This window comes from Rhizopus delemar, genomic scaffold, assembly GCF_000149305.1.
Source record: "Rhizopus delemar RA 99-880 supercont3.8 genomic scaffold, whole genome shotgun sequence".
Classification (NCBI taxonomy): domain Eukaryota; kingdom Fungi; phylum Mucoromycota; class Mucoromycetes; order Mucorales; family Rhizopodaceae; genus Rhizopus; species Rhizopus delemar.
In genome coordinates, this window is record NW_027137834.1 from 2,344,332 (window position 1) to 2,361,713 (window position 17,382).

The 17,382-nt window shown below is 36.8% G+C and overlaps 8 protein-coding genes across 8 annotated transcripts; 5 read left to right on the forward strand and 3 right to left on the reverse strand.

The window, feature by feature from the left end:
• Positions 1-379: 379 nt before the first annotated feature.
• RO3G_11090 (uncharacterized protein) lies at positions 380-694 on the forward strand (the record flags this gene model as incomplete). The annotated part of the gene is made up of 1 exon (XM_067665674.1): positions 380-694. The coding sequence occupies one exon, from the start codon at positions 380-382 to the stop codon at positions 692-694; it is 315 nt and encodes a 104-aa protein (XP_067521775.1).
• A 2,068-nt stretch (positions 695-2,762) lies between these two features.
• Positions 2,763-3,117, forward strand: RO3G_11091 (uncharacterized protein; the record flags this gene model as incomplete). Its single annotated transcript, XM_067665675.1, has 2 exons — positions 2,763-2,789; positions 2,881-3,117. The coding sequence occupies 2 exons, from the start codon at positions 2,763-2,765 to the stop codon at positions 3,115-3,117; spliced, it is 264 nt and encodes an 87-aa protein (XP_067521776.1).
• Positions 3,118-4,149: 1,032 nt separating this feature from the next.
• Positions 4,150-5,023, forward strand: RO3G_11092 (uncharacterized protein; the record flags this gene model as incomplete). The annotated part of the gene is made up of 3 exons (XM_067665676.1): positions 4,150-4,341; positions 4,393-4,490; positions 4,576-5,023. The coding sequence occupies 3 exons, from the start codon at positions 4,150-4,152 to the stop codon at positions 5,021-5,023; spliced, it is 738 nt and encodes a 245-aa protein (XP_067521777.1).
• Positions 5,024-5,655: 632 nt separating this feature from the next.
• Positions 5,656-6,580, reverse strand: RO3G_11093 (uncharacterized protein; the record flags this gene model as incomplete). Its single annotated transcript, XM_067665677.1, has 2 exons — positions 5,656-5,996; positions 6,133-6,580. 2 exons carry the CDS (start codon positions 6,578-6,580, stop codon positions 5,656-5,658), a joined length of 789 nt encoding a protein of 262 aa, XP_067521778.1.
• A 1,586-nt stretch (positions 6,581-8,166) lies between these two features.
• Positions 8,167-9,242, forward strand: RO3G_11094 (uncharacterized protein; the record flags this gene model as incomplete). The annotated part of the gene is made up of 2 exons (XM_067665678.1): positions 8,167-8,400; positions 8,463-9,242. The coding sequence occupies 2 exons, from the start codon at positions 8,167-8,169 to the stop codon at positions 9,240-9,242; spliced, it is 1,014 nt and encodes a 337-aa protein (XP_067521779.1).
• A 917-nt stretch (positions 9,243-10,159) lies between these two features.
• On the forward strand, positions 10,160-11,581 carry RO3G_11095 (uncharacterized protein; the record flags this gene model as incomplete). The annotated part of the gene is made up of 3 exons (XM_067665679.1): positions 10,160-10,452; positions 10,604-10,955; positions 11,015-11,581. The coding sequence occupies 3 exons, from the start codon at positions 10,160-10,162 to the stop codon at positions 11,579-11,581; spliced, it is 1,212 nt and encodes a 403-aa protein (XP_067521780.1).
• A 1,321-nt stretch (positions 11,582-12,902) lies between these two features.
• RO3G_11096 (uncharacterized protein) lies at positions 12,903-15,652 on the reverse strand (the record flags this gene model as incomplete). The annotated part of the gene is made up of 2 exons (XM_067665680.1): positions 12,903-13,124; positions 13,184-15,652. The coding sequence occupies 2 exons, from the start codon at positions 15,650-15,652 to the stop codon at positions 12,903-12,905; spliced, it is 2,691 nt and encodes an 896-aa protein (XP_067521781.1).
• Positions 15,653-15,853: 201 nt separating this feature from the next.
• Positions 15,854-17,117, reverse strand: RO3G_11097 (uncharacterized protein; the record flags this gene model as incomplete). The annotated part of the gene is made up of 2 exons (XM_067665681.1): positions 15,854-17,002; positions 17,061-17,117. The coding sequence occupies 2 exons, from the start codon at positions 17,115-17,117 to the stop codon at positions 15,854-15,856; spliced, it is 1,206 nt and encodes a 401-aa protein (XP_067521782.1).
• Between the last annotated feature and the right edge of the window lie 265 nt (positions 17,118-17,382).

Genomic DNA, 17,382 nt, shown 5'->3' on the forward strand with positions numbered 1-17,382 from the left:
ATTTTGCATAATTTTGACTCAATATGACCCAATAACGATTGGCCAAAACGAGAAGGATAGATAAACAAATGGGGTAATCAATCATACAAGGCAGTTGTACATAATTAAATAAAAGGATGTGATCAAGACATTTTGTTGACAAAGTGAAAAAGATGATTTGATTGTGTGCTGCGTGATTCATTAAATTATTTTCCGAAATAAATTGAACGAGGGACATTAAACTATTTTCATTAAACAAAAACTGCATCTGTTCTTTCTCTTTCTCTCTTTCTCTCTTTCTCTCTCTCTCTCTTCACTTCCGACGTCATTTAAACCGCAGTAGACATAAAAAAGATATAAATTGCATTTCTTTCTTTTTATTTTATTTTTGTAATAAACAATGAATAGCAATATTGAATTAATATCTTATGCAAAATTAGCCGAATACGATCAAGCACGTATTGATTTACCCATTCGTAAATATGTATTGATTGCCAACTTTTTACGTCGACCAAAAGAAGAATTATTAGAACAACAATGGTTTGACAGTTGCCTGAGTAAACTTGATGAAGAAGACGAACTCGATAATGAATCACAGCCACCTCCACTACCAACTAAAGAAGAACAAAAAGAGAACAACTCAAATGTTCAGTTACATGCTTATTACCACTTCAATCATCGAAATGGATTTCTAGTCTACACTTCAAATCTGTAATTCCTTTGCCTCCCCTCTTCCCTTTTTTCTTTCACTCTTTATTTCCCACTGTACATACAATCCAACCCAAAAAAAAAGATATTTATTTGACCCTTTCCCTTATATACAACCATCAAGCAAAAAAAAAAAGCATGTTAATTTGACGCATCTCTTCTAATAAAATTGGATTTTTTTTTAATATAAAAGAAGTTTTCCCTATTGAGTAATTGATAGAAAGAAGAAGGACTAAAAATGGTAATTAAGGAGAATTGATAAGATATCAAATATTTATGTTTGATAATGAATTAAACTAAAATGTAACCTCATCTACTTGACCCTCTTTATTTATTTCGCAGTAATCTATTCGATTCAGTGGCGTAGTAGATGAAAGGATGGATCATCAACCCCACTTGTCAAATCCTATTCTGTCACAGTCTGTTTCTGATAGCATGTTGGGTTCACAATAAGAAATAACAAAGTGATCTCCATTCATCCTTCTCGTGTTCACAGTCATCTTTACAGTATCGGAATGGGATTCGTGTGGCCCACACACATCCGATCCTTTCCTGATCATCCCCTGGTCATTTAGTTTCCACTGCTGACATTCATTTATATTCTCAGCTTTTCATGCAGCTCCTGTGACATATTCTCCTGAATGTAAACAAAATGGGATTTTTTTTTTGTTAAAACCGTGATTAAACACGATGAACATTCACGCTTTGTATGATCTATCCCCACCTTGTTAATCTCACTGAATAAAGGATGCTCTTAGAGATAATTGAAGAAAGAAAAAAGTTTCCTGGTTTGTATGCTATGTCTACTACGCATCAAGTGGTGAAATAAATAGTCCTTTGTCCCTTATTCTTCATCTTTCTCATTTTAAAAAAAAGTAAACAAAAAAAGGATGTATTGTTCACATGAGATTCAATTAAAGTCGGTTTGATAAACAATTCATATTCAATACACATCCTCACGACAAACACACTTTTTGACTCTTTTTCTAAATCATACAGTCATCATGCTTCATCCTAAAAGATATCATGGGTCGGGTATCATCAACTTCACTTACAATTTGCTGTTATTGTCAATAGCATTCCTATTGTCATTGACTGACTTTATCATCTCATGTTCAACTGCGGTCCTATTTGTATTAAAAAGGGAATGTTTAAGCAACAGTCATTCATCACATGTCTCGCACCGGTCGAGAATAACTGTCAACGCCTTTCATAAAGTCTATTGCTGTGGACAGAAATACGTGTGTGGCACGGTTATAACCTTAAAAAAGATAAATTCGATTGATGTCATTTGACACAAAGGATGATTGATTATTCTCTTTCAACAATAGTCAACTGCGCCATAATTTTTTGTAACCGTGGCACTTTATGTGTTGAACACGGTTCAGAATCAGTGTAACATAAACAATATCCACTTGTCAGCAGTACACAGCCAATGTACAACTAGCTTGGCAGCATTATCACAAACGTTGAACGACATGCTGATATCCTAACTCAACGAGGATTCTCCATACTAGGATATAGCATGATTGTAAATACACCCTTACTCAGTCGAATATGGCATAGCATAAGAATCCTATGTCCTCCTCAAAGCTTCTTATAATGAATACACTCTGTCATCATCAACTTTCTTAGATACAATAACTTTCCATCAGTGAAGCTTCAAGACTGCCGGGGGCACCGCAGCATGAGAGGTATAGCGATCCTGGATCCAGCCAGGCAGTACTCAACTCTTCAGTTGCGATGGCTTATCCCGATGCTCCAATCGACGTACCCGACCTCGACTCAGGAACCCTTTGCTACATCTCTCATGCGATACTATCTCTGTGTTCTGACCTCCTCGCCTTCAGTGATTCTGCCTTTACTTTTTTCAGAGAAACGTAGTACTGATATTAAAAAAATGGGTTGCTTCCAGTCCATGTTTCGTATCCTAGATCATATAGGCTATGAAATCAACTGGACCGACCTGAATACTGGTACAGTAGAGGAAATACCTTTATGCAGAGTATGCCCAGCTTTGCTCATAAATGACCATACTTACAAAAGCCCATGTTGGAAACCACTTTTGATAAAAAATGTATACTGATTTAATGTTGTCGATGGTAAGCTTACTCCCAGAGGATCTTTCCTGTCCAGTCAGCAAAGAAACAGTGACTATCAAATATCTCGATCTCCTGCGTACAGGCAAAATAGCTGAAGAAGATTTTTTTTGTCGCCCCTAAAAGTTCACCCAATTGTGCTCTTTGGGGGGGATTTATATCTTCTTTTGGCTTTCAACATCCTGCGCCTCAGTTTGCGTCTCTATTCAGCTCGTCTCTACTAGATGATACACCAGTTGAGAAGTTATCCACCAAATGGTTCCGAAATCTTGATATACTTCCTTTAGATAGCCTTCCACCCATGTATCCTAGAGCTAGCAAATCTTCCTGAAATACATTTTGGCGTGCCTCAATTCCTCATCCAGCACGTACCATTCTATAGAGACTCTATCATCCAAAGCTTCCTACACGCTCTCGTCTGCATAAAATCATGCCCAGATATATTACTGATGAAGGATACATGATGTGTGGCACAATCCAAACGGCCAAACGCTTTTTGTGGTACTGCCCAATTGAACGGTCTATATGGGACACATTGGCGCAATGATTTCTTGACCAACCTTTGCTACTATCTTTTGATCAAATAAATCGACCACTTCAAACAACAGCCAAGACACTATCGCATTGGAAATTTGACACCTTTCATGTGATTGCTTTTGGAGTCTTGAGCTTATGGAGATGACACTGGAAATATATTTTTGAAGGCACGCCTTTCTGGCCAAATGAAGCAACAGCAAGAAACACAATGCTACTTGAACGAATCCACAATGAAAATTTATATCGTCAAGAAACGTAGAAACATTGCAATTTATTATGTTAATAGTTTTTTTATTGCTGTAATTTTTACTATCTTGTAACAGTGCTCGTCTGGAATAAAATCCCCCTACAAAAGAAAAAAAAAGTGTAATCTAAGCAAATAATGAGCAAAAGATGGGTCGAGACAAGCTGAGTCTTTGAACAATCCACAAGATCTCTTTTTCAACTTAAAGAATACTATTCATCATCTGTCAACAGCCAAGAAAGAAGGGATTAAATACACTAATTCAATTTTTAAAAGCTTAACTTGTTATCCTTACAGATCGAAAGGATGTTTTGATGACAAGGGTATAATGGATAAAGTCATTGGATGATAGCAACCAGATGAACCAAACAAAATAATAAAACACGTCTTTTACGGAAACCATCATGTCTTTCAGGTTGGATGAAAGAATCAGTCAAAAGGTTGTGTACTTTTGAAATCCATTATGTAATGGATAGCCTCATTATTGCGTTTAGATGATTCGCATCATTCAGTCTCCGAATATATCAGGTATAAAACAGACGCTTGTTTCATTCAGTCTCTCTCTTTTTTTTTTAACACAAAATGTCTATTTATGTTATCACTGGTGCTTCACGAGGTATTGGACTCGAATTCGTAAGACAAATTTCAAGTAAGGGCAACACGGTATTTGCCTGTGCTCGTAACCCGGATCAATCTGAAGAATTAAGACAACTCACTGACAACAAGTCAGTTTACAGTGTAAAATTGGACGTGACCTGTGACAGATCCCTCAAGGTAAATGCTCCTTTTCTGTTGATATCCTTTTTACTCATTCAATATTTTTAGGAAGCTGTTCAAGAAGTTTCCAAGCATGCCACGGAAGGCATCGATGTCTTGATTAATAATGCTGGACTTACTTTAACAACAAATAATGTTGAAGAAGCGTATGTATCCAATCAGAAACAGTTTTTAATTTGCTCAGACACTCACCCCTTTTTTTTTTTTTTTTTTTTTTTTTTTTTTTGAAAGGCCTAAGGATGAACTGATCAAGGTTTTCGAAACAAACGTGACGGGTGTCACTGAAACCACCAAGGCGTTTTTACCTTTGCTTCGTAAACGTGGATCGGATCATACCAAAAAAATTTTAAACATCTCTTCAAGTGTCGGATCCGTCTCGAATACTACTTCCACAGGGAATGCTGCTTACAGAATTTCAAAAAGTGCACTCAACATGACTACAAAGCTACAAGCTCTGCATCTTGCCAAAGAAAACTTTATAGTCTATGCTTCTCATCCTGGTTGGGTACAGACTGATATGGGTGGAAAAGAAGCCAAGATCAGCCCAGAGGAATCAGTCAAAGGTCAACTGGCCAAGCTCGACAGTGTCACTGAACAAGACAACGGTGGCTACTTTGACTGGCAAAAAGATCCTTGGACTATAAAGACAGTGCCCATTTCTCTACATCACTTCAAATAAACTCTAAAATCAAACTGATTTTCAAATCAAATCTACCAACAAAATCCCTCTCATCTATTCTCTTTGCCAATCTTTCTTTTCTTTTTCTTTTTTCATTCAAATATCAGCCTTTCAGAGACTTGTTGACTTTTATAGATGATCAAAAACTCGCGTATTTTATCATACTCTGATGTCAATAAAAGGATGTCAAAAGTCAGTATACTGCCTAACCTAGCAAAGAAGAACATCTAAAAACAGACGTGAAGCTGAATGCTTGGCCTTCCTTTTTATTATTGAAAACTTGTACACTTTATCATAAACTACAAAAAGTAGGTGTGACCCATAGCTTGGCAGTCTTCTTGTCCTGCAACGCTCGATGACAGCATGTCCATTTTCTTTAAAATGTCATTTGAAATCCATCCACACACACTCTTGAAACAAAATGAACCCATCTTTCCCTTTTTTTTTTTTTTTTTTTTTTTTTTTTTTTTGTAAAAGGAGGATTTTATTAGGTGCCGCAAGGCGTACACCATTGTAAGCGGTAAACAAAGTACAATCAGTTGTTTTTTGTTATTTTTGATTTGCAATCCGTGCCAAGTGTAATAATGTCAAAGAAATCTGAGGTAGAGAACTGAGAAGAAACACCCTATGGATTAGCCTTGTAGTAAACGACTATTGTGAATCTTGAGGATTTGCCTAGTGGCTCTTGCTACTACTTCCTGAGTCCAGGATTGATGGTCTTCAAAAATAAATTTCCAGTGAAGTTGCCATAGGAAGAGCAGCACAGAAGCGATGATATCCAAGTAGGTCACAGAGAGTGAAGGAGCGACTTCAACGTCAGAGGAAGGAGGGAGTTGAATGAGACTATAAGTCAACTTGGCAGGATCAACGAAAAAGCGAGAAGAAATTGTTTGCCAGATTTCATGTTTGAAGGGACAAGACCAGACAAAGTGTTCTTCAGAATCGACACCACCACAATATACACAATCAGGGTCTGGAAATCGGGTTGGGGTTAACTGGTGAATGCGTTCCTTACACGGCATTTTGTGATGATAAAGTCTTCAGAATAACGTGTGAGCTCTGTGTGGGATAGATTCCTTCCAAAAAAGGTGCCAGGCAGTAGGACTTACACGCGGATATGATTGCTTCTGCTTCAGGAATACTACAATCGACTGTAATTTTTTCAGGCTGCATAGAGCAGTGGTCTCTGAAAAATGTGAGCCATTCCAATACAGGTGTTACTGATTGGTCATTGGTGAGTAAATAGCCTACAGGTACTCCTTTTCCAGTATCAGGATGTCTGACAACTAAACTGTACAAGACCTCATTACTTCTTGATGATATTCCAAATGTTGAGTTCAAAGAAAAGCACTTTGAAACTTTCATTATATCCATTTGCCATGAAGAAATGAATCCATAGAAGAAAACATTATCTAACGAGTGGTCAATAACTTTATAACCATAGTTGATAAGTTTTCTCTTCCATAATTGAGGTGATTCAAACTCATTGTTGCCAAACTGAAACTTATCCTTTGCTACCGTCAGCCAAACGTTATAAACATCGTCATAATGAAACATCTTGTTCCGCTGTTGTTCATCGCCCTCCATTTCTTGAAGAAGACATGATCTTGCTTCTCTTCTCGAAAATCCTTTACATAAGAAATCTTTGATCTTATCTCGCAAAGTATCCGAAACTGACATATGTTGTAAATCAGAGTAGGACCCAGGAGTATGATTGTGGTCATTTTTTTCGTACAAAATCAACAATACTTGGATCAGAGATGCGACATGTCACCATAATGATGGCGTTACAGCCGATTTTCTTAGAATTTTTTTGTACTGGTCGACCGCTGTCATCGTTCGTTCGGGCCATAGATACATAAGTGTCAGGTCCACGATGACACAGATACTTCTTACTCCACAAAATCGTCTTACGACGGCCCAATGAAGAGCTCTCAGTTTCCTTAACTCTGAACCCTTTGTTTATCCAGTGAACACAAATAGAATCCTCCAGTTTCTTAAGCTCCTCCTCCCAATTATCTTTGCTGACTTCCATCTTTTCAAATCTGTAACATTAGAAGAGTAAAATCTAGTTGCTGAAGTTGATATGGCTAAAGGAAAATGAGTATTGCTAGCTCTAAAATTAAAAAACGCGAAGTATTTCAAATAAATTGTTAAGTAAAATATTCTGGGCATATATGACTTTTATTTTTTTTGCTGTCGTCATTTGAGGGGCCAATATAAGGGAATGCGGAAAAATCCAGTAGAGCAGAGTTTGAATTGGTCTAAATTAAGACTTGCCAAAATCAGAGACGAACGGAAATTAAACATGTGCATTAGTTGCCTTGGCTCATCCGCTCTGTTACACGCTTTGTACAAAATCCAAGACCTGCTCTCTTGATCGGATGTGATCATTTCTGTATTACGTTTTGTATATGAAAATGGGCATGTGTACAGTCGCATTTTTGGTAATTAAACAAGGCCTCTATTAAATCTTGCTGAATTTGGGCTGCCTTTTGTCAGTTGATTGTTCGGTTCGGAAGCGTCTAGTTTATGACTTCAACTCTCATTGAGTGCACGTTACGAAGTTCTTGGCTATTAAATAATAAATTTGCTAGTTTCAGAAACAAATGTTATTGTAGTTTTAAGGAACAGATGATTCATCTTTAGCCATCTTTTTCAAAGATGAGGCAGTGGTATTACATGCCTTTCAGTGTTTTTTGTGGGTATAATTATAAAACAGCATTTTAAAAGCATAAACTAAGGATTTGTGATTCATAACTGGTAGAAAATAAAAATCATGCGAATGCATAAGCACGTTTGTACGGTATCCTGCCTAATTTACTCTTCAAGAGCCAAAGGCTTGGCATCTTCCTCCCCAAGGAGAAACATGTTTCACATATTTGGTATACACCGTAGATCCTAAAACATGATCCGACCATTCAATTTATTATTGCCAAGCCAGAACCTCATTTTAAATGGCAGCTGTGACCAAAATAAATCATTGAGTGTGGGGAACATGGAAAGGTTTCAATTTAGTTCAATATTGTAAGCTGTCTTTTGAAATTTTGGATCAGGATTTTTCATATAAAAAGGCACAAAACATTTCTCTTCTTTTTTTCCTATCATCCAAACATCCTATTCTCTTTCCTATCCTTTTCAATATGAGACTTTTCGCCGTTGCCTCCACTGCTCTTTCCCTTATGGGTATTGCTCAAGCTGCCAGTCAGTACTCTCATCCTTGCCAAAAGACATACAAGGCCGTCTCTGGTGACAGTTGTCAATCAGTTGCTTCCAAGTATGGTCTCTCCAAGGACAACCTTTCCGAATGGACTCAAAAGATCAACAGCAAGTTTGACTGTGACAACATCAAGCCTGGAGATGTCATCTGTATCGATGTAAGTCAAAATATTCAAATCATCTTATGTAGCTCTCTAAGTCATCTTGTTATTTTCTCTAGTCTGTAGATTCTCACTCCAAGAGAGAGGTCAAAGAGAACGATACCCAAAAGCCTACCACCAAACCTTCCAAGAAGCCCTCCAAGAAGCCCGCCTCCAAGTTGCCTCCCCCTCCTCCTAAGGAAACCAAAGAACCTAAGGAAACCGCTGAACACGATGATAAGCGCTCTGCCAGAAAGGATGCTGTCCACAAGAAGAAGACCACTCCTCCTCCTCCCAAGAAGAAGACCACCGTTCACCACAAGAAGACCACTGCCCATCCCAAGAAGGCCGCTGAACCCAAGAAGTCTACTGAACCCAAGAAGTCTGCCGAGCCCAAGGAAACCGCTGAACATAATGACAAGCGCTCTGCCAAAAAGGATGAGGCTTTGAGAAAGAAGAAGCCTACCTCCAAGTTGCCTCCTCCTCCTAAGGAAACCAAGGAACCTAAGGAACCTAAGGAAACTGCCCAACCTGACGACAAGCGTTCCGCTAGAAAGGATGCTGTCCACAAGAAGAAGACCACTCCTCCTCCTCCTCCCAAGAAGAAGACCACTGTCCGCCACAAGAAGGCTACTGCCCACCCCAAGAAATCTGCTGAACCCAAGAAGTCTGCTGAATCTAAGGAAACCGCTGAACACGATGATAAGCGCTCTGCCAGAAAGGATGCTGTCCACAAGAAGAAGACCACTCCTCCTCCTCCCAAGAAGAAAACTACTGTCCGCCACAAGAAGACCACTGCCCATCCCAAGAAGGCCGCTGAACCCAAGCCTGTTCAAGTTAACAAGGAGACTCATGATTAAAAATACATGAATCATTAAGGGTTATGTGCTTATAAAAATAGCTTTACAATAAACAAATAACAAATGTTTGTCCTGTTCATTAATTTAATGTCTCGATAAGAACTGAAATCCTTCGAATATCATAATCAGAACATAAGTCTATGCCAGCTTTGTACTTTTTTATATTTTGAATTATGGTAGTACATACATGCACAACCTTTTTAAATAGTTTATAATCAAATAATGCTTCCTTTTTCTTTTAGAATCTACTTTTATTTAAACATAGAATCAAGGTTACAGTGAGGAGACTTTCTTCAAGCTTTTATATAAAGGCAGAAGTAAACATGTATTTAACATATAAAAAACTTGTTCGATTTAGATTCCCATTTGTAAAGAAAACTGAGAATGTGAGAGGAACGGGAAAGAAGTGCTCCGCGTATTTAATGGCAGTCGCTTTCCGACAGACTTTGTTTTACATTCATTTTAAATCAAGTTAGTAAAAGCACTAAACAAATAAAAAAATCAACAGCAATTACTTGAAATTTTCGATCATTTCATTAACATTATTCTCGTGTTTTGAAAATGTTTGGTTAATGTAATTAGAGTAAAAAGTAGAAATGAATGGAAGAAAGTGGAGTTTCAAGCAGAGGCAATAAAAAAGAAAAACTTTTTCCGAATTAAACCCTTATTTTCCCATCAGCTGGACCCTTGAAAGCAATTAATTTTTTTAAAGCATCGACGTAACGCAAAACAATAAAATATCCAATAAGAGTTAAAGGGTCTAATACTATAAGGGTGCATTACCTAAGTACTCGAACCAATCATTTTCCTTCTGGTTGGACCCTGGCTGAGGGTCCTATTAAATTCACAATTTTCTTTTTTTTTCTTTGCTTTTTTTCCCTTCTTTTCTACTTTCTTAAGCTTCCAAAACGAAAAAAATGGCTTCGGACAAAATATATAAAATCATCAACGCAAGAATCCTATTAAATCATGAAATAGTTAAAGACTCTTATCTTTGGTATCAAGATGGGAAAATTATTCATCCTCAGAACCTCTTCTTTTCAGCTCGTCGAGACGCCGATGAAATCATTGACGCGAAAGGCCTACTTGTTGTCCCTGGGTTTATTGAAACACAAATTAATGGTGCTTATGGGATTGACTTTGCTGATCATGAAGAACCTACGGAAGTGCTAAAAGAGAATATAAATAAAGTGGCAAAAGGCCTTCTAAAGTATGGTTGCACCGCTTTCTGCCCAACCGTTGTCAGCTCAGCTCCCGAAGTATATGAAAAGGTAACAATCTAATACCGAGTGGTCATGGACACTTACTTATTGCTCTTTCTTGAAAAAAAAAAAAAAAAAGGTCCTACCTTTATTAAATAGACGTGCTGGAAGTGCCTCTACAGGTGCGACCATCCTTGGTGCTCATATTGAAGGCCCATTTATTGCTTTAGAAAAGAAAGGTGCCCATAAACCTGAGGTTCTCAAGAGTGCTAGAAATGGTATAAGAGACCTTGATGAAGCCTATGGGTCTCAACTAAAAAAAGGAAGAGAAGCAGTTAGTATTATCACGATGGCACCAGAAATTGAAGGTATTTGTGATGCAATCCCTGATTTAGTTGAAAGAGGCATTGTGGTATCTATGGGCCATTCTGCTTGTAAAATTGCTGATGCAGAAAAGGCAGTTACAAAAGGAGCAAATAGTATTACTCACTTATTCAACGCTATGCCAGCAGTAAGTATAAAAAGAAGAAGAAAGAGAGAAAAACAGAAAAATTAAAACTCAAACAATAGTTTCATCATCGTGATCCTGGATTGATTGGTATTTTGGGTGCAGCTGATTTGCCAATTCCCGACACAAGTTCTCGTCACCCTGAAGCATCTGAAACCTCTCCTGACAGACAAAGACCTGATCCTCGCCCATTCTATGGTCTCATCTGTGATGGTGTACATGTTCACCCAAATTCTATTCGTATCGCTTACTATTCTCATCCTACAGGTGCTGTCTTGGTGACAGATACACTCTCTGCCATGGGGCTTCCAAAGGGTGATTACATTCTTGGAGGCAGTGAAGTTGAGGTAGATGAAAATGGTGGGGCTTATATTAAGGGTACAAAAACGTTGGCTGGTAGTACGATTACGATTGATCAATGTATTCGGAACTTCCAGAAATTCACAAATTGCAGTTTAGTCGAAGCCATTGAAGCCGCTACACTTCATCCTGCTCGTATGTTGGGAATTGATCGTCAAAAGGGAACTTTAGATGTTGGCGCTGATGCAGATTTTGTATTTCTGAATGATGCAAATGGTGACATTAGCGTTGAGAGAGTTTTTATCGCTGGTGAAGAAGTTCAATTATAATGATTCATTTGCCCTTTATTTATCCCTTAAATGTAATATGCCCACCTCTGTATTTTATCAGGAAAAAAAAATGCATTGTCCATTAAATAAAAATAAGTCAGGTCATTCCCCTGTAAAATCTTATGCTGCTCAGAACTTTATACATTTGAACCAAGTATATGTTAAAAGCAGTTGTTTGAAACTAGTTGTAAAGATGAGCAGCACAAGACTGATTGTTTATAATAAACAAATGTACAAGATTGAGCTTCAACAAATTTCAGCTCTTTTTTTGGGAATAGTCACCTCGAGAATTTGTTATTAAGAATTTTAAGACGTCTGATACTAACGATAGGTTTCTTTTTGTGTTAAACAGCACACATACGAACCAGATGAACCAGTTTTTCTTGTCCGTCTTCAATATTGATTTACTATCCATAACACGACTTAGTACTTTATCAGGAAAGATCAAAAGCCCATTAAACAAGTGAGTGGATATTGCTTTAAAGTTGCCAGATGAATGCTTGAATTCAACGAAAATCGATTAAGTTTGAAACCATAACAAATGAAATACGAGAGTATTCTTTACTAAAAAAAAAACAATGGTGTATTAGGATATGACATCAGGGCAAGAAGATTATTATAATTGTTTACGAAAAATGAGGAGGAAATTTGAAATATTTTTTCAGTTTATCTTTTTTTTTTTTTCTTGTTAAATAGCTAAAGCCTAAAATACAAAATCTGGTTCTTATTCAAGTGCAAAATTGTAATTTCTTTACTGTTTGTTATTATAAAAAAAGTGAAATCATAAGCATGTCTCGAATTTTTTAAAATGTTTTAAAAATGATTTCATTATCGTGGGTAATAACTTGCGTTAAGTGTAACATAAACTTGACCATCTTAGACCTTATCTAGGTTTATACTTGTTTTTATGTGAACAAATGATGATAAACAAATTTAAAACCAAAGAGACCACACATATTTCCAACATCTTAGTTTCTCGAACCTCTTTATGAATGTCTATGAGCCTTAAATACTTTCTGATTTGAGATGCAAGAGTGCAAGCACAAAGGACTTTTATAATTGTCTTGGCGTTTAAAACTCAAAGCACGTTCGAAAGAATTGGTATTCAATGACCACTGTTCTTGTTTATAAAAATAGATATGGTTTTATTGAATAGATGGGCAAATTTCCCTTTTTGTATGCGAAATATAGTGATAGCAAAGGAGAAGAGATGTTTTTATATACAATATTAGAATTAAATAATTAAAAGGAGAATTTGCTATTTAAAGAAAAAAAGAAATAAGGATAGGAAACGGTAATTAATTTTCAAAAGGGCATTTGTCTAGGTTTCTGCTACAAAAGAATCTTCAGTAGATGATATTGTTTTCTTTATAAAATCTTGTTCTTTCAATTGATCCGAATAATCATTTACTTTACTGTCAGTAGGTGACATCACAGGAGTAGAATTCATGAATCTAGGATCAATCATCATCACAGGCTGTGATAAAAGTCTTGGATCCATAACGGGCATCATCACAGGCATCAAATTGTATTGCTGCATATACTATCGTCCATGGTTAGATTTTTAATAAAAATCATTTAATGAAAATTATTTCATTTTACCTGCTGCATTGTGATTTGCTGCTGTCTTTGCTCCATCATCATACGATTCCATGCCATATTCTGATCATCCACCCTGTCTTTTTCTCCTTCTTGCTTTTTCTTTTCGTCAATAAGATTTACAAGCAGAGTGGGAGATCCGTAGCCATTCATCATTGAGGATTGAGGTGAATTTGATCCTGTATGGCTCTCGATTCTTCCAGCAAGAGTGTCAACTTGAATTGAAGCACGTCTAGTAGGGAATGTATCAGCAATAGGCGTATCATCGTCTTCATCCTCTTCTTCAATTTCTTCTGTTCTGTGATTGAAACTGGGTAGGCTTGGTAAATGACCCATCTGGGAGTGTCGCTGTTGAAGTGTGTCTGTGCTGCAAAAAAATGGTGCATGACTACCAGGCATCATTCTTGTATTGACTGAAGAGCTGTCAGTGTGGTTAAAGGCGCTGAGATCAGGATGAATGACAGAAGTAGTTGAATGATTCATTGGCCAAATGGGCGATATGATCGGTGTTCCAGGCGAGTAGACGGGTGACTTTGAAGAGGCGCTACTTTCTGATCTTTGCACTGGTGATAATGATTTTCTCATTTGAGAGCTTTCGTCTGTATGAATCGAAGAAGAGGTTTCAGAGTCTGATGACTTGGTAGACCTTGATCTACTTGACTCTACGGTCTTGATAGGATGTGGTCTTTGTTGAGTTGTTGATTTGGGAGTACTGTTGAACAAGGCAGGATTACAAAAATCATTTTCATTGAAATTAGGCACAGAATCGAAAGCTGAAATAGATGTCTTGTTGGTTGATTTGACATGAGATGATTTTGTGTACGGTTTGGGTATAGAATCATCATCGCTATCTTCTTCCTTCTCACTAATAACATTACCACATGTGAGGGCCTTGGTTGAAGCCACAGGGCTCAATAAGCTGTCATGATTTTCAGAATTGATAGATTTCTCAGATAAAGTCTTCAAAGAACTTAATCCGTGTTTCAGCTTTTGAGCTAGCAATGCATTAAATTCTGCCTTGTTACTCAGTAATGCGTCTTCGATGCTTACTTGACTGATCTCTTCAAGTTCCAAAAATAGTCTTTGCTTTAGTTTGTATGTAGCGACATCACCAAAGTCAAGTGATTTGGGGTTACAAGGATCGCTCAAGAGTGACGTAGGAAGGCCGTAAAGTTGAAAGGCATCAAAAATATGAACAAGCCATTCGACCAACTCAATTGTTGAAGAAGTCATCAATAAAGCACTTGAAGACGCACTAATCAGTTGCAGATCACTATTTCCATATCCATTCTTGTACAAGGACCCTTCGATCTTGAAGAGAGTGGCAGCATTGATTAGTTTGGGTGACTCGGGGTAAACGGTATATGCTTGTACAACGTTTTGAATAGTCATCACAGGGTGTTTTGCTTTTTTGGATTCATAAAACATGATACGACCACTGAAAGAAACTGTCTTTCTACTGAACAGACTCTTTTGCTTTTTTTGGTTAGAAACCACTACCCAGTATTGTTTCCATCCAGTTGCATTTGGGAAACGAACATGAAGAAAACCTGCTTGACCAAGACGTGATTTTTTGTGATTAGTGAGGCATTTAGCGTATTGAGGTCGTGTGATGAATGCTCTTGTATAGATTTCTTGAATACGCGAGCATTCAAAGCAAGATAATCGTATGGCTGAGACCCAGCGACGAAGCGATTCTGGATCCGGAGCTTGAAGGACATAACGATTGGCACCAGCTGAGTTTAATGAAAATATATTCAATGGCGAATCTTGTTCGATACTTACAGTTGAGTCAGTGATATTGATATATTGTGGAAATATATCATCATTGGATGTGGATGATAATTCTGAAGCATCCCAAAGGCTAAGAACTGGACCACATAATTCAACATACCAAACACTCCATTTTTTTACAGCACAAGATGACCCATTTGACTTGAGATCATTCTTTTTCTGAAGATAGCCTTCAATATAAATCTTCTTTTCATAAGATTCTAGTAATTTATGTACTTTAACAAACTCTGTTGGTGGTAGAGCAACTTTGCCTATAGAAGAAGCTGAATTAATTGGTTTAACAAATTTTGGTGGTCTCTTTTGAGTAGAAGTGATTTGTGCATAATTTCTTATAGAAACTGGACGTTTTAAAGAAGTTTCATTTACTGATTCTGTATCCTTATTTGTTGGTGTAGCTGGCAGTTGAGCTTTATATTGCTCGATCTTCTTTCTTTGTTCTTCTATTTCTTCATTAAGTTCGTCATCACTCGAATCATTTTCGTAATCGTTCAAGTTGTCTGAACTATACCAGCCAGGTTGGTTGAGACCATACTTTTCCAAATATAATAATCGAGAGTGTCTTCGGACTGAATTTGTTATTTGTCTACGACTTGGCCTTGGGCTTGGTGTATAGTCCGAACTGCTGTCATCGCTGTCTTCTATGCTTACTTCATTCCTTGTATGCTTGGATTTTGTCATTAAAATAAAGAGAGGCGTAAAAAAAGTGAGAAATCAAAAAATAAAGTCGTTCCTTTTTTTTTTCTTAAAATAAAATGATTCTAGCATGTGATTGACTGTTCCCAAAATGAGTTCATAAACATATTTTTCACTTCCACAAATGCACATTATGTCATTTATCTCATTGAAAGATGTGCCACATTATTATTATTATTTTATTTACTACCAATGCTCATTATAAAATCGATACAAATTGGTTCTTTTGTTATCAAGTGTAAAGCGATGATCTTTACTATTAAGTTTATAGCCTTTATAAATGGCTTTTCCTAATTCAGTAGCTGCCTCCTGTACTTCTGCTAATGCATCTACCCAATAATTCATTTGCCATGGACTTTGAATTAATTCACCCAAAACTTGCTTCCAGATTGACTGTACTTGTTTTTTGTATTCTAGAATAGGATTTCGCATCACTGACTTCTTTTTTAATCGTGGATATATTTCTGATAAAGAAGCCAACTTCCATCGACTTGGGTTTTCATTATTCATTTTCATACCCAGTTTATGAATATGACTTGATAATGACTGAACCTCATTATTAATAGCCATCAAATTATTGGATATTTCCTTGTATAACTTGTTTCTAGCCTCCTTTATTCCTTCAATGGCGTCATGTCGAATGCTTTCAAGACTTACACGTAGTTCTCCTGATGGATTAACAAGCAAGTCAAATCTTCTATTCACTTCCTTTATTGTCTTGTCGAAAAGCATATTATCCATCTTTAAAACAATATAAACCTTGTCTTCAAAATCATTACATCCGTCTAATATAAACCAGAGATCTTCGAATTTTTCATGAAACACAGAGCTTGCAAACTCCTCTAGTGCTTCGAGTAATGCTTCTAAATGAAGCTCTATCATTTCTAAATATTCTTCTTTCAAGAGTTTACTGGCATTTTTTGTCCACTGAACTGCTTCTTCGCGAATATGGAAAGCATAGAGTCGATCCTGAATTTTAGATGTTGAAAAAAACTTGGCTAATTTTCTTCGACGAGTAATATGGTCTTGTTTCCAAAAAGAAGGTGGATAGGTCCATTGAGGAAGATAATGAGACAAGGTGAATATGATGTCATAAAAGGAAAAATTTGCAGAAGTTCTGGCATTGTTATTGCTTTTTAATTCGCTTCTAGCTTTGCGTACCTGATCTTTGAGATATTCTAGATAGTTGTATTTATATTTGTCATTCTCATAAGGTACAACTGTTATGTCTGTTGTTGTGGTTATTGTTTCTACTTTTATTTTATCAAAATCAACTATTTCAGTATCTGCTTCGTCTTCCTTTTCGTCAATCTCTTGGGTTGTTGAGCCTTCAATCTAAATATATAACAATTGCGTTATCTTCTATTCCTTTTCGCGCTTTTACATACTTTACCTTTGCTATTATAAATGAAAGCAAAAAGAAGCACAAAAAATATGTTGTAACTCTCATTGCTGAATTACAGGAATAAAGGAGTTAAAAATAGCTGCAGCTTTTTTGTCCCGGTTTTCTTAAACAAAAAAGAAGGGGAGGGGGCGTACGTAGCTAATTGCCCCTTGAGCCATTATAAACTAGATTATGCAAATAAAAAGTGATACTTTTCTCCAAGAAAGTACAAATCAATGTAATCTGCTTTTATGAATTATTTTCAAAATTGCAAAGGGAACTTTATACAAAAGTTTTATTTAGTTGATGATATTTCTTAAACCATCTTTCT